The 13,535-nt window shown below is 45.9% G+C and overlaps 1 protein-coding gene across 6 annotated transcripts in view; it reads left to right on the top strand.

The window, feature by feature from the left end:
- Positions 1-13,535, top strand: part of dzank1 (double zinc ribbon and ankyrin repeat domains 1) — a 140,981-nt gene that overhangs the window by 76,959 nt on the left and 50,487 nt on the right. For all 6 annotated transcript variants that reach the window (XM_068044589.1, XM_068044588.1, XM_068044592.1 and 3 more), the window contains exon 12: positions 6,320-6,484. In XM_068044589.1, the coding sequence (XP_067900690.1) occupies positions 6,320-6,484 (165 nt within the window). The remainder of the gene's footprint in view (positions 1-6,319; positions 6,485-13,535) is intronic.

Genomic DNA, 13,535 nt, shown 5'->3' with positions numbered 1-13,535 from the left:
GTTGGCCACCACTTCCAATATGGAAAGGATGAGTTCTGAGCTCTGTGCGAAACCGTGTGTCAAGTTGGAGCTAGACTTCTCCATGCTCCTTGACAGTGACGTGAAGCTCTGTGGCAGGCCTGCCTGCCAAGAGGTCCACGGTCACACCATCTGCAGTTTGCACCTCATGCCAGACAGCAGCATGAGGGTGAAGTGGGATTTGAGAAGAGGCATAAGGCAGGAAAACCATCCTGAATGTTTCCAGCGACGTCAAATGCAATGGCCTCAGTCACAGCTGTCCCTATAATGTGGAACACCTTCTCTTCCAAAAGGCTCAGGCTGTGCAGGCGTGCCTGCTCCCTGCAGTTATATGCAACCTTGTCCTTCGAGAGATGGAAGAATGTTAGTGAGTGTGTTTCATTGTGTTTGGGTGATGTGCCTGCCATAGCTGAATAACATAGTATGTGGAAGCTTTGAGAGATGTTTGTGAGACTGGAGCATTGGCAAGTGTATGAGGGTGAGGTGGATCATCTGAATATTGGACATAAGCCCTGAATGATGGGGCTGTGGCGCATTGAGTAGTGTGCACGGTTGGTGGTATGGTAGGTAGATGTCATCTGAAGATGCATTCACTGACTTTGACTATCCTTGTGAGGTCATTGAACTTCCTCTGGCACCACGGCCAAATCCTCAGGGCCAGACTCCAGGAATTGACCTTCGTGGCCCCTTGCTCCCATTCCTTTGCTGGGTATGCCTTGAGAGCCTGCTAGGCCACAATGTAAACATGGCATATCTCCTTTTGATCCCCACCTCTCAGGCCTCCAGTGCTGCATTGGAGAACCTGGAAGCCCTCTCCTCTGCTTTTTATTCATTTTTGGAATGTGAGCGCCGTTGGCAAGGCCAGCATTTATTGCCCTTGAATTGAGTGGCTTGCTAGGCCATTTCAAGGGGCAGTTAAGACTCAGCCACATTGTTGTGGGTCTGGCGTCACATGTAGGCCAGACCAAGTAAGGATGGCAGATTTTCTTTCCTAAAGAAAATGAGTGAACCATATGGGTTTTTATGACAATTTGGTGATTTCATGATTATTATGAATGAGACTAACATTTTATTCCAGATTAAGTAATTAAGCTGTTTGCTAGCCCCACATTGCTGAGTCCCCTGCTGAGCATGCAGCCAGTCAGCAAATTTCATGCTAGAATACACACTGCAGTCTTCCTGCATCAATGGGACCAGAGGTGAGGTAATCACGCATTGTGATCCCTGTGGTCGATATCGGGTCTTTTTCTCCCAACGTTTCGGTTGTGCACCCATTGTTCAAAATAGTTTTTGTATAAGGCGCAACACCCAAAATGTTAATTCTTCTGTTACTGTCTCCATAGATGCTGCCTAATCGGTTGAGTGTTCTCAGTATTTTCCTATTTTGTTTATGATTTTCAGCATCTTGAAATGTTTTTTCTTTTGTTTAATTGTTAGTTTGAATAGAAACTTTCCCTCCATTAAACTCTGAGCATGTATGATAATGTTGCAAAAAATAAGTTACAGTATTGGAATGTTTTCTATTGTTCAGTATAAAAGAATTCCCTTAAGTAAAATTGAAAATACTTATCTTTGCAATAAAATATAGGCACAAAGATGTTTCAAGTTTCAGAAAACACTTTAGCATCAAACTATCTATCTTTACCATTATGAGACCTAATTAAAATAATCTGTTCTAGTCTGTTAGCTGTGGCTCAGTGGGTAGCACTCTTGCCTCTGAGGCTCACTCCAGGGGCACAGAATCTAGACACTTTGGTGCAATATTGAGGGAGGGTGGCACTGTCAGTGGTGCCATCTTTCATATGAAACATTAAACCGGGTCCCATCTGTTTTCTCAGGTAGATGTAAAAGATCCCAAGGCACCATTTTAAAAATGAGATTTTTCCCTGGTTTACTGAATGGACTCTTGGTCCTCTGCCAGACATCTGCCTCGCGTGCCTGTTGTAGGCGACCTTCTCCTGCAAGACAGAGGGCAGATGTCAGTGGCTGTGTCAGTGTGTTTAGCTGATGTGCCTGCCAAAGCTGAATAACTGGACGTAGTGAGAGATATGTATGAGTGAGGTGCAGTATAAGGATTTTAGGGTTGTGTCCTGAGTGTCAGGAAATGATGCTGGTTGAGTGATGGGGGTGTGATGCATTGAGCGATGGGAAAGGTGTGTGGTGGTGAGAGATATGATGCGCAGATGTGTTCACTCACCTTTACCAGTCATTAAACCCATTTGTGCTTGCTCTCTGTTTCCTGTCAGCTAGCCAATCTTCTTGGCATGGATAGAGGATTGGCTAGCTAACAGGAGGCAGACAGTGGGCAGAAATGGGTCATTTTCTGGTTGGCAAGATGTAATGAGTGGTGTGCCATAGGGTGCAGTGCCTGGGCCCCAACTTTTTACATTTTATATAAATGACTTGGATAAAGGGACTGAAGGTATGGTTGCTAAATTTGCTGATAGCAAATGATGATAGGTAGGAAAGTAAATTGTGATGGGGACATCAGGAGGCTACAAAGGGATATAGATAGGTTAACTGAGTGGGCAAAGATCTGGCAAATGGAGTATAATGTGGGAAAATGTGAAATTGTCCATTTTGGCAGGAAGAATAAAAACAAAAACATATTATCTAAATGGTGAGAGATTGCAGAGCTCTGAGATGCAGAGGGATCTGGGTCTCCTAGTGCATGAATCACAAAAGTTAGTATACAGATACAGCATGTAATTAGGAAAGCTAATAGAATGTTATCGTTTATTACGAGAGGAATTTCTTCACCTAGACAGTGGTGAGCCAGTGGAATTCGCTACCACAGAAAGCAGTTGAGGCCAAAACATTGTATATTTTCAAGAAGGAGTTAGATATGGCTCTTGGCTCTAAAAGGATCAAAGGGTATGGGGCGAAAGCGGGAACAGGTTACTGAGTTGGATGATCAGCCATGATCATAATGAATGGCGGAGCAGGCTAGAAGGGTCGAATGGCCTACTCCTGCTCCTATTTTCTATGTTTCCTGGTCGACATTAACCCCTCAACCACCATCACTAAAACATGCTATTTGGTCAATTGCTGTTTGTGGGACCTTGCTGTGTGCAAATTGGCTGCCACGTTTCCTACATTAGAACTATGACTGCACGTTCACGGTCATATTCACCGATGTCAAGCCGGTGTTCTTCTCTGACGACTGCCTCTTAGTGGCCAACTGTCACTTAACGACCAGCGGGTTGGCAGGGGGACATGGAAGCTGAATGTAACACTACTGACCCCAGAGAACATTGAGGAACTCAAAAGGGATTACAAAGGTTGGAGAACTGTGAAGCCCCACTTTTGAGTCCCGGGTGCACTGGTGGGAAGCGATTAAGGCGAACATCAAGAGGTTCTTCATGTTCAGAGGGTGAGAGAGAGACAGAGGGAAATGGCCTGACTCCAGAAAAGCATGCCGAATCTGCTCTGGCTGCAGTCATTGGGGGTTGCGATCAAGGAAGATCTCCAAAAGGTGAAGAGCCAGCAGGCGTTGCTCTTTGCCGTGGAGGCCTCCAAGATCATCTTCTGGTCCAGAGTCTGCTCTATTGAGCAGGATGAGACATGCTCACGTTTCTTCTTCCAAAAGGTACACAGAGAGCTCTGTGATCAGCAGCTTGAAGGAAGAGGACGGCTCGGTAACGTCATCGCAGTCTGACATACGAAGGATTAGCAAATCCTTTTATGCTGGGCTGTACAACGTGAAGCCCACAGACAGCACAGCCTCCCAGTCCTTCCTGTCATCCATCACGGAGGATGACAGCACACTGGAGAGTCTGGACAAACCACTAACTCTAGACGAGCTGACAAAGGCCGTCGGGTCCTTCGAGATGAGTAAAACGCCTGGAAGCGAAGTCTTACCAGTTGAGTTGAATTTGACTCTGTGGGATTGGATCGGCCCAGACCTGCTGAATGTGTTCAAGAGTATGCTTCTGGCGTGCAGCATGTCAGAATCCATGAGGAAAGGCATCATCACCCTCATCTACAAGCGGAAGGGGGAGAGGGCAGAAATCAGAAATTGACAGTCCATCTCACTGCTCAACGGAGACGACAAGATTCTGTCCAAGGTCATCGCCAGTCGGGTCAAGTCTGCTCTGGTGTAGGTGATTCACCCCGATCAGACCTGATTTGTAACTGGCCGGAAGATCTCTGATAGCCTCCTGCTACTCAGGGATACGATCGCCAATGTGCAGGACACCTGCCTAATCGGCTTGGACCAGAAGAAGGCTTTTGACTGGATATGGCACACCTACGTGATGGATATGCTCTCCAAAATGGGGTTTGGGGAGGGAATCTGTAATTGAATCCAACTGCTGTACACAAACATCTGTCATGCAGTCTCAATCAATAGGTGGGAATCAGTAAGTTTCCTGATCAAATTGGGAGTCAGACAGGGCTGTGCTCTCTTCCCTGTCTTGTTTGTTTGCTGTATCGAACCTTTTATTGAGTCCATTAGGAAGAACGTAGGCATAAGAGGAGTGACAATCCCAGGAAGCGGAGGCACTCGGGTCCCTGTACGTGGACGCATTGCCGTCTTCTGCTTGGATCCGCTGTCTGTTCGCAGGCTGATGAGAACCAGCAACCAGTTTGAACTGGCCTCGGGAGCCAAAGTAAATCGCGGCTAGAGCGAGGCCATGTTCTTTGGGAACTGGGCTGTCCGATTCTTCGTCCCCTTCACCGTCAGGTCAGACTAACTGAAGGTGCTGGGGACATGGTTCGGAGGGGCCAATGCATGCGCCAAAACCTGGAAGGATCTTCTAGCTATGATGAACATAAACTGAGCATATGGGAGCAGTGTTCTCTCTCCATTGTGGGTAAGAACCTGGTCATCAGGTGCAAGGCTCTCACGTTGTTGCTGTTTGTGGCGCAGGTCTCACCCATACTCCAGTCCTGCGCTGTGGTGGGTCACCTAAACCATCTTCCGCTTCATCTGGAGATCCAAAATGGACCATGTCCGGAGGGACATGATGTTCAAATCTCTAGATAAAGGGGGGAAAAGATGTACCCAACATTGCCCTCATCATTATGGCACACTTTTGTGTGCGGCTGCAGCGAGCTGTGCGTAGGACCCCAGTACGCAAACACCAAGTGTCGTTACATGCTGAGGTTCTATCTGTTCCTGGTGTTACAAAGGATGGGTCTGGCCCCATTGCCACTGAACATTCCATTCAGTTGGACCGTGCCGTACCACCTATCATTAGTAGAAAAGTTTGTGCAGAAAAACACTTTTGACCACCAATCCATCAAGCAGTGGTCTGCACGGAATGTCTTCAAGGCCCTACAGGAAAAGGAGATGGTGGATCCTGTCAGATGGTTCCCCGAGCAAACTGCCAAAGTCATTTGGCAGAATGCCTCATCACCAGAACTTTCAAACAAGCACTAAGATGTAGCTTGGCTGGTGATGAGAAGGGCCCTCTCCGTCAGATCCTTGCTGCATGGCCAGATTCTCACTGCCTCTGCACGCTGCCCTCAAAGTGGCTGTGGTGGGGAAGAGACAGTTGCCCACCTACTTTTGGAATAAAAGCAAAATACTGCGGATGCTGGAAATCTGAAACAAAAACAAGAAATACTGGATTCACTCAGCAGGTCTGGCAGCATCTGTGGAAAGTGCCTTTACAAAGCAGGTGTGGAAAGAGATGCAGTGGTTTTTGTCGAGGTTCAAGTCGAGCAGCCCTGTAACACCGGAGTCTGTGCTTTACGGTCTGATCCCAAGGACGCACTCCGAGATAAACATCAACTGCTGCTGGAGGATCATCAACTATGTGAAAGATGCTCTTTGGTCTGCCCGAAACTTGCTGGTCTTCCAGTTCAAAGAGTTGTCCATGACTCAGTGTTGCAGACTGGCACATTCCAAGGTCCAGGACTACGTGCTGAGGGACGCACTAAAGCTTGGGGCAGCTGCTGCAAAGGCTCAATGGGGAAAGGCCACTGTGTAAGGTCCTCCCGCCATAGTATACTGAGGGTCTGGAACCTGTGAAAAACCCCTTGGGCTGTACACACCCAAACGTGGTTTTACTGTGTAATGCAAATGTATATTGCATGTAAAGTGGAGTGGAAGGGTTGTGAGGCAACTCACTTTCTGTATTGAAGGAAACTGATTTACTTTGCACTTTCTGGAATGTTAAATTGGAACTGATTTGTAATGTTTTGTTTTTACAGAATTTTATGAATAAAGTATATTTTGGGGGGGAAAAAAGTGACTACAAGTCAATAAGTACTTCATTGGATGTGAAGTGTTTTGGGATGTCATGAGGACGTGGAAGGCATTCTATAAATGCAAGTCTTTTTTTTTTTCTTCTAGCCTGGTTCCCCTATGAGTTACCTTAGCTGCTCAAAGTGCGGAGCCACTAACCACCCATATGCTCGATTCTGTGGATCCTGTGGCCTTTACCTGGAGCCTCCTATACGGATGGATTCTCGCAATAGCGCATTGTTTGGTTCTGGTCAATCTGCAGTTCTGACTGAGGTAGGTCCTATTGAATGATTCTCCCCACCAAAACCAACTGGATTCCTGCACTTCTTGTTTGATTCACTTGAAGACCAAAGCTGACTGCACCTCCATGTAAATTCACACGTAGGGCCACTAGTCCTCCAGGATTGCACTGGAGTCTCCAGGAATTAAGGATTAATCTCCAGGACAGTGTTGCAAGCAACCCGGGAAAGAAAACTAATTAGTGCAAAATAAAAGAATGTTCTTTTCATTTGCTTTGAAAGCTTCTGTTTTTGCCAGGCTGAATGTAGAAAGTTCAGAGGGGCAATGAAAATAGAAATAAGAGAAACAAAGATGGAGTATGAGAAGAGACGGGCAGCTAACATAAAAGGGAGTCCAAAAGTCTTCTATAGGCACATGAATATAAAAGGAGGAGTGAGGCCGATTAGGAGCCAAAAAGAGGATTTAGGCATGGAGGCAGAAGGCATGGCTGAGTTCTAAATGAATACTTTGCCTTTACCAAGGAAGAAGATGCTGCCAAATTCATAGTGAAAGAGGACATAATTGAGACACTGGCTAAAAATTGATAGAGGAGGTATTGGAAAGGCTGGCTGTACTTAGAGGTGATAAGTCACCAGGACCGGATCAGATGCCTTCAAGGATACTGAGGGAAGTAAGGGTGGAAATTGCAGAGGCAATGGCTATAATCTTCCAAACCTCCTTAGATTAGGGGTAGTACCAGAGTGCTGGAGAATTGCAAATGTTACACCTTTTCAAAAAATGGTCTAAGGATAAGCCCAGCAACTACAGGCCAGTCAGTTTAACCTCAATGGTGGGAAAGCTTTTAGAAAAGATAATCTGGGACAAGGTTAACAGATACTTGGACAAATGTGGATTAAGGGGAACCAGCATGGATATGGTAAAGGTAAATCATGTTTATCTCTCTTGATTGAGTTTTTTTGGTGAGGTAACAGAGTCGATGAGGGTAATGCGGTTGATATGGCATATATACATGGATTTCCAAAAGGTGATGAAATGCCACATAACAGGCTTGTCAGTAAAGTTGAAGCCCATGGAATAAAAGAGACAATGGTAGCGTGGTACAAAGTTGGCAGAGTGACAGGAAACAAAGAATAATGGGGAACAGTTGTTTTTCAGATTGGAGGAAGGTATATGGTGGGGTTCCCCAGGGATTGGTATTAGGGCTACTACTTTTCTTGATCGATATTAATGACCTTGACTTGGCTGTGCAGGGCACAATTTCAAAGTTTGTGGATGACACAAAACTTGGAAGTATTGTGAAATGTGAGGAGGATAGTGATGGACCTCAAGAAGACAGAGAATCACAGAATTGTTACAGAGCAGAAGGGGGCCATTTGGCCCATCGTATCTGCACTGGCTCTCCGAAAGAGCAATTCACCTATTTCCACTCCCCAGCTTCTCCCTGTAAATCTGTACATTCTTCCTTTTCATATAACAGTCTAATTCCCTTTTGAATGCTTCAATTGAACCTGCCTCCACCCCACACTCAGGCAGCGCATGCCAGACCTTAAACACTTGCTGCATGAAAACGTTTTTCCTCATGCCACTTTTGCTTCTTTTACCAATTACTTTAAATCTGTGCCCTCTCGGTTTCGATCCATTCATAGACATAGATAGGCTATTGTAATGGGCAGACAAGTGGCAAATGAAATTTAATGCAGAGAAGTGTGAAGTGATGCATTATGATAGGAAAAATGAGGAGAGGGAATATAAAATTAAGGACACAATTCGAAAGGGAGTGCAGGAGCAGAGGGATCTCGGGGTATATGTGCACAAACCTTTGAAGGTGGCAGAGCAGGTGGAGAAAGCATTTAATAAGGCATTCGGGATCCTGGGCTTTATAAATAGAGGTACAGAGTACAAAAGCAAGGAACTCTTACTAGTTGGAGTCATACCTAACAGAAAGGAAGATGGTTGTTCTTGTTGGAGGCAATCATCCCTGCCCCAGGTCATCACTGCAGGAATTCCTCAGGGCAATGTGGCAATGTCCTGGGCCAAACCATCTTCAGCTGCTTCATCAATGACCTTCTTTCCAACATAAAGTCAGAAGTGGGGATGTTCGCTGATGATTGCAGTGTTCCCAACTCCTCAGATACAGAAGCAGTCGTGCCCACTGCAGCAAAACCTGGACAACATTCAGGATTGGGCTGATAAGTGGAAGTAATGTTCTCACCACACAAGTGCAAGACAATGACCATCTCCAACAAGAGAGAATCTAAACATCTCCCCTTGACATTGAAGGGCATTACCATCACTGAGTCCCCACCATCAACATCCTGGGCATTACCATTGACTAGAAACTTAACTGGACCAGCCATATAAATACTGTGGCTATAAGAGCAGGTCAGAGGCTGGGAATTCTGCAGCAAGTAACTCACCTTCTAACTCCCTAAAGTCTGTCAACTATCTATAAGGGACAAATCAGGAGTTTGATGGAATACTCGCTACTTGCCTGGATAAGTGCAGCTCCAACAACACTCAAGAAACTCAATACCATCCAAGACAAAGCAGCGCACTTGATCACCCATCTACCACCTTAAACATTCATTCCCTCCACCACCTACACACAGTGGCAACAGTGGGTACCATATACAAGATGCACTGCTGCAACTCACCAAGGCTCCTTCAACAGCACCTTCCAAACCCGCAACCTCTACCATCCAGAAGAACAAGGGCAGAAGATGTATGGGACCATCACCAACTGCAAGTTCCCCTCCAAGCCACACACCATCCTGACTTCGAACTATATTGCCGTTCCTTCATTCTCGCTGGGCCAAAACCCTGGAACTCCCTCCCTAACAGCACTGTGGGTGTACCTACCCCAAATGGACTGCAGCAGTTCAAGGAGGCAGCTCACCACCACCTTCTGAAAGGCAGTTAGGGATCGGCAATAAATGCTGGCCTTGCCAATTCCACTCACATAAGAAAAGAAATGACCACTGGATGTCTCAAAGTGCTTTTCAGCCAAAGAAGTACTTTTGAAGTCTAGTCACTGTTGTAGGAAAACGAAACCCAGGAACAAATAAAAAAAAGGTTATGGGGAACCTTTATAAAACACTGGTTCAGCCTCAACTGGAGTATTGTGTCTAATTCTGGGTACCATATTTTAGGAAGGATGTGAAGGCATTAGAAATGAAGCAGAAATGATTTGAGAATGATTGCAGGATGAGGGACTTCAGTTGCATGGATAGATTGGAGAAGCTGGGGCTTTTCTCCCTAAAGAAGAAAAGGTTGAAAGGAGATTTGTTAAAGGTGCTCAAAATCATGGGTGGGCTGGACAGAGTAGATAGACAGAAACTGTTCCCATTGGCAGAAGGGTCAAGAACCAGAGGACACTGATTTAAGGTGAATGAATGGCAAACGAATTGAAGGCGACCTGAGGAAAAGCTTTTTTACGCAGCAAGTGGTTAGGATCTGGAATGCACTGCCTGAGAGTGTGGTGAAGACAGGGCCAATCGTGGCTTTCAAAAGGGAATTGAATAATTAGCTGATGAGAAAAAAATTACAGGGATACAGGAAAAAGGCAGGGGAGTGGAACTAGCTGAGTTGCTCATTTAGAGAGCTGGCATGGACACGACGGCCAAATGGCCTCTTTCTGAGCTGTAACCATGCTATGATTCTATTCTATGATTAGTTATGAAATTATTGGAGATGAGAGGAAAGTGACTGACTGGGCAGGGTGGTTACAAGCACCCTGGAGGTTATATGATGAAACCTACAGGAAAATGTCCAACTGAGTGGGCAACCCTATTCACTCAGTCAGACCATAATATGTTTTTCAAGTAGATACTCCTTTCTAAAAAGAAAGCAGCACTGGCATTTATATAGAGCATTTCACAAATTCAGAACCTCTCAAACTGCTTTACAGCTAATTGTGTACTTTTGAAGTTTCATTACTGTTTTAATATGCACACCACAGTCCCACAAACAGCAATGTGATAGTGACCAGATTATCTTTTTTTAATGGTATTGGTGAGGGATAAATATTGGCCAGGGCACTCGGGAGAAATCCCTTGTTTTTATTTGAAATAGTATTATGGAATCTTTTACATCCAACTTCGAGGGGACGCAGACCCTCAGTTTGACGTCTCCACTCTCAGTATTGCACTAGAATGTCAGCCTAGATTTTGTGCTCTGGAGTGGACCTGAACCCCAACCTTCTGGACTCAGTCATGAGAGTTCTACCAGTAAGCCACGCTGACACCTGACAAAGAAGGAAATTCACTGTACCTCAGTAACCATAGACTACTAAAATTTTGGTGTGAATTTTACTGGCATGGGGTAAGTCACAATGTTGGGACCAAATGCCAGTCCGGGGACCGTGGTGGCAATATCCCTGATGGCGGCCTCTTAATTGGCTGCCACCAGGTCCATTGTCCAGGCCCTGGTTCTCCATGCTGCTAGCCCAATCAGAGGGCCGGCAGCTATGCAGCCTTGGCAGCGCCACCGAGAGAGGTGGCTATTGCTGAGGCTGCAGGGAGAACAAAAGGGCGCCTCTATTTTGAAGCGGACTCGGGAGGAAAACAAATCACTTTTTCGCCAGAGTCAGGCAGGCAGGCCCTGGCGATCGGAGGGCTAATCCCTCCAGTGGCAGCTGGCAAGGGGGAGTGGGGTTGAGCGGGGGAGGCCTCTCTGCCACCAGCAAAATGTAGACGGACTGGGAAAAAGGCCCTCAGTTGGGCCTAAAGTTATTCAAATTAGAGGCAGACAGCCGAGACGCTCCCGTTCCCACAGCTGGTAAAATGGCCTGGCAGCGGAACTGCATTGGGGTGCCCTCCCAACGCCGCTCCACAACATTTTACTGTCCACCCTGCCACCCGAGGGCCAGTAAAATCTTACCTGTACTTTACACAAATGGTGAAAACCACTTCATTATCTAGACCTCTTTACGTTGGTAGTAAATTCCTGCTTCCTTTGATCAAGAGGTTGAGTGAATGTCCTGCTCCCAGTTCGGTTGTATCACTCTTGCCTCTGAGTCAGAAGGTTGTGGGTTTGAGTCCCACCTCAGAGACTTGAGCACAAAATATAGGCTGACATTGTAATATTGAGGGAGCCCCTACACGTCAGAGGTTCTGTCTTTAGGACGAGATGTTAAACCGCCCTGTCAGCCCGCTAAGGTGGCACTGAACAGGGATGTTCTCCCCGCTGTCCTAGCCAACATTTACCCCTCAATCTATTATCGCTAAAACAGATTATTTGCTCATTATCTTATTGTTTCTATGGGCACTTGTGTACCAGTTGGCTGTTGCATTTCCTACATTTCAACAATGGGCTGGGTTTTAAGAGCTTGCCATCACTCCCGGCAGCGAGCTCAAAAAATGGCGGTGCCTCCTGCGCGGTAGCTCATTTAAATAGTTGGGCGGCTCGCCCCCCCCCCCCCCCCAAATCACGTGGAGGGAGCAGACTGTTGTCGCCAGCAGTGGTGTCAGCTGCCTGTGCGCAGGCGCTAGTGCCATTTTAAAAGGGCAGCCAGACCTGCCGGCAAATTTAATTTTTAAATGAAGCCCCCCCCCCCCCCCACCGCCCCCAAAATTTTACAAAATAAAAGTGTAACATCCCTTTCCAACCCCCCAATAAAAATTACAGTAAGTTTTTGCCCTTCCTCCCTTACCGTACCTTTTTGATTTCTGACCTTCCTCTCCCACCCAAGACTACACAAAGTTGAAAGTGCACCCCTTCCCACCATCCCCTACACTGATGATGCTTATTTGACCCTGTTTTCCCCCCTCCACAGTAAAAACCTTAGCTCTTCCCCCCCCCCCCCCCCCCCCCCCGCTCCCCAACCAGTGTCACGCCCGCTTTCCCCAGACGGGAAATTGAAGGCGCAGGAGTGTCTGCTGCTGTGCCGAAGATCACGGCAGGCCCAGAAGATTCAAGGTAAGTTGATTTAAATTTATTGATTTCATTAATTTAAATATTTAACTCCAGGTCCTGGCACCCGGTGGTGGGGGGGGTGCTGCTACAAAGCCTTGCCGCCGCCTGGAGTATCAGGCCAGGCCCTCCCGGCATCAGCCTCAATGTGGGCCTGTGCCGCAACCATCTTCCAGCCCCGTCACCACGGAGCCCGACGTTGTAGTCTTGTAAAAATCCAGCCCAATGATTACACTTCAAAAGTACTTCATTGACTGTAAAGTTCTTTGGGATATTCTGAAGCCATGAAAGGCACTATAGAAAAACAAGTCTGTCTTTCTTTTCTCCACCTGCAGGGTGATGCCTGACATTTGCTCAGCAGCTGTATCACATAGTGCACCAGTAACTATGCTGAAATATGTGTCCTTTTATTCGCCAATGTACGACAGCAAATATCAAACTTACTCAAAACCTAGGCTGCCAAGTTTGATATATAGGCACCAATTTAAAATGTCTACGGTTGCATTCAACACTAGAAATATGTATATAGTTTTAACACAGTTTTTCAGTGCTGGTGAATAATTTCTATTTAATGCCACAGGATGGCAGACTTTACATTTTTTTAAAGAATGAGTTATTATTTTCAGAGCCAAAATAACAGTACCTTTATACTGTATTAAACAAGTACCAATCCTAAACTGAGTTTGTTTTTTGACCCTGTGCTATTTAACTGGCTGCAAAAAGTCTGGTACTTCCAATACAAGAGATTTTGCAAGCAACCTGTCCATTGAACAAACTCTGCAGAAGTTTGAGGTTAGTTTTTTATTGGCTGCACAACAGTGGGATGACTTAACTGGTAGAGAAAGGATTAAAAGAAAATTTCACAATTGCTGGAAACCTAAAATAATAAAATAAAATCCTAGAAATATACAAATGATCAGTTAGCATCTGAAAGCCGAAGATATTTTTAAAATTCTTTCTCCGGGTAGTCCACCTTCCCAGTCTGTCTGTTGCAGTACCAGCTCTGATCAGATAAGATAGTGGCATTTCCAAGCTGTGGCACTTGGAGCAAACTCCCCTTCATTTGGCCTTTATCGTAAGTAGGACTTGCCTCAAGAAAGAATTTTAGGAAAAGAGCTAGAAGTGGGTAAGTGTAGTATTAGTGCAAGCTCCACAAACCTCCAACGTTGGGTAG

This window comes from Heterodontus francisci, chromosome 13 (assembly GCF_036365525.1).
Source record: "Heterodontus francisci isolate sHetFra1 chromosome 13, sHetFra1.hap1, whole genome shotgun sequence".
Classification (NCBI taxonomy): Eukaryota; Metazoa; Chordata; class Chondrichthyes; order Heterodontiformes; family Heterodontidae; genus Heterodontus; species Heterodontus francisci.
This window is presented reverse-complemented; position numbering and strand designations above follow the sequence as displayed.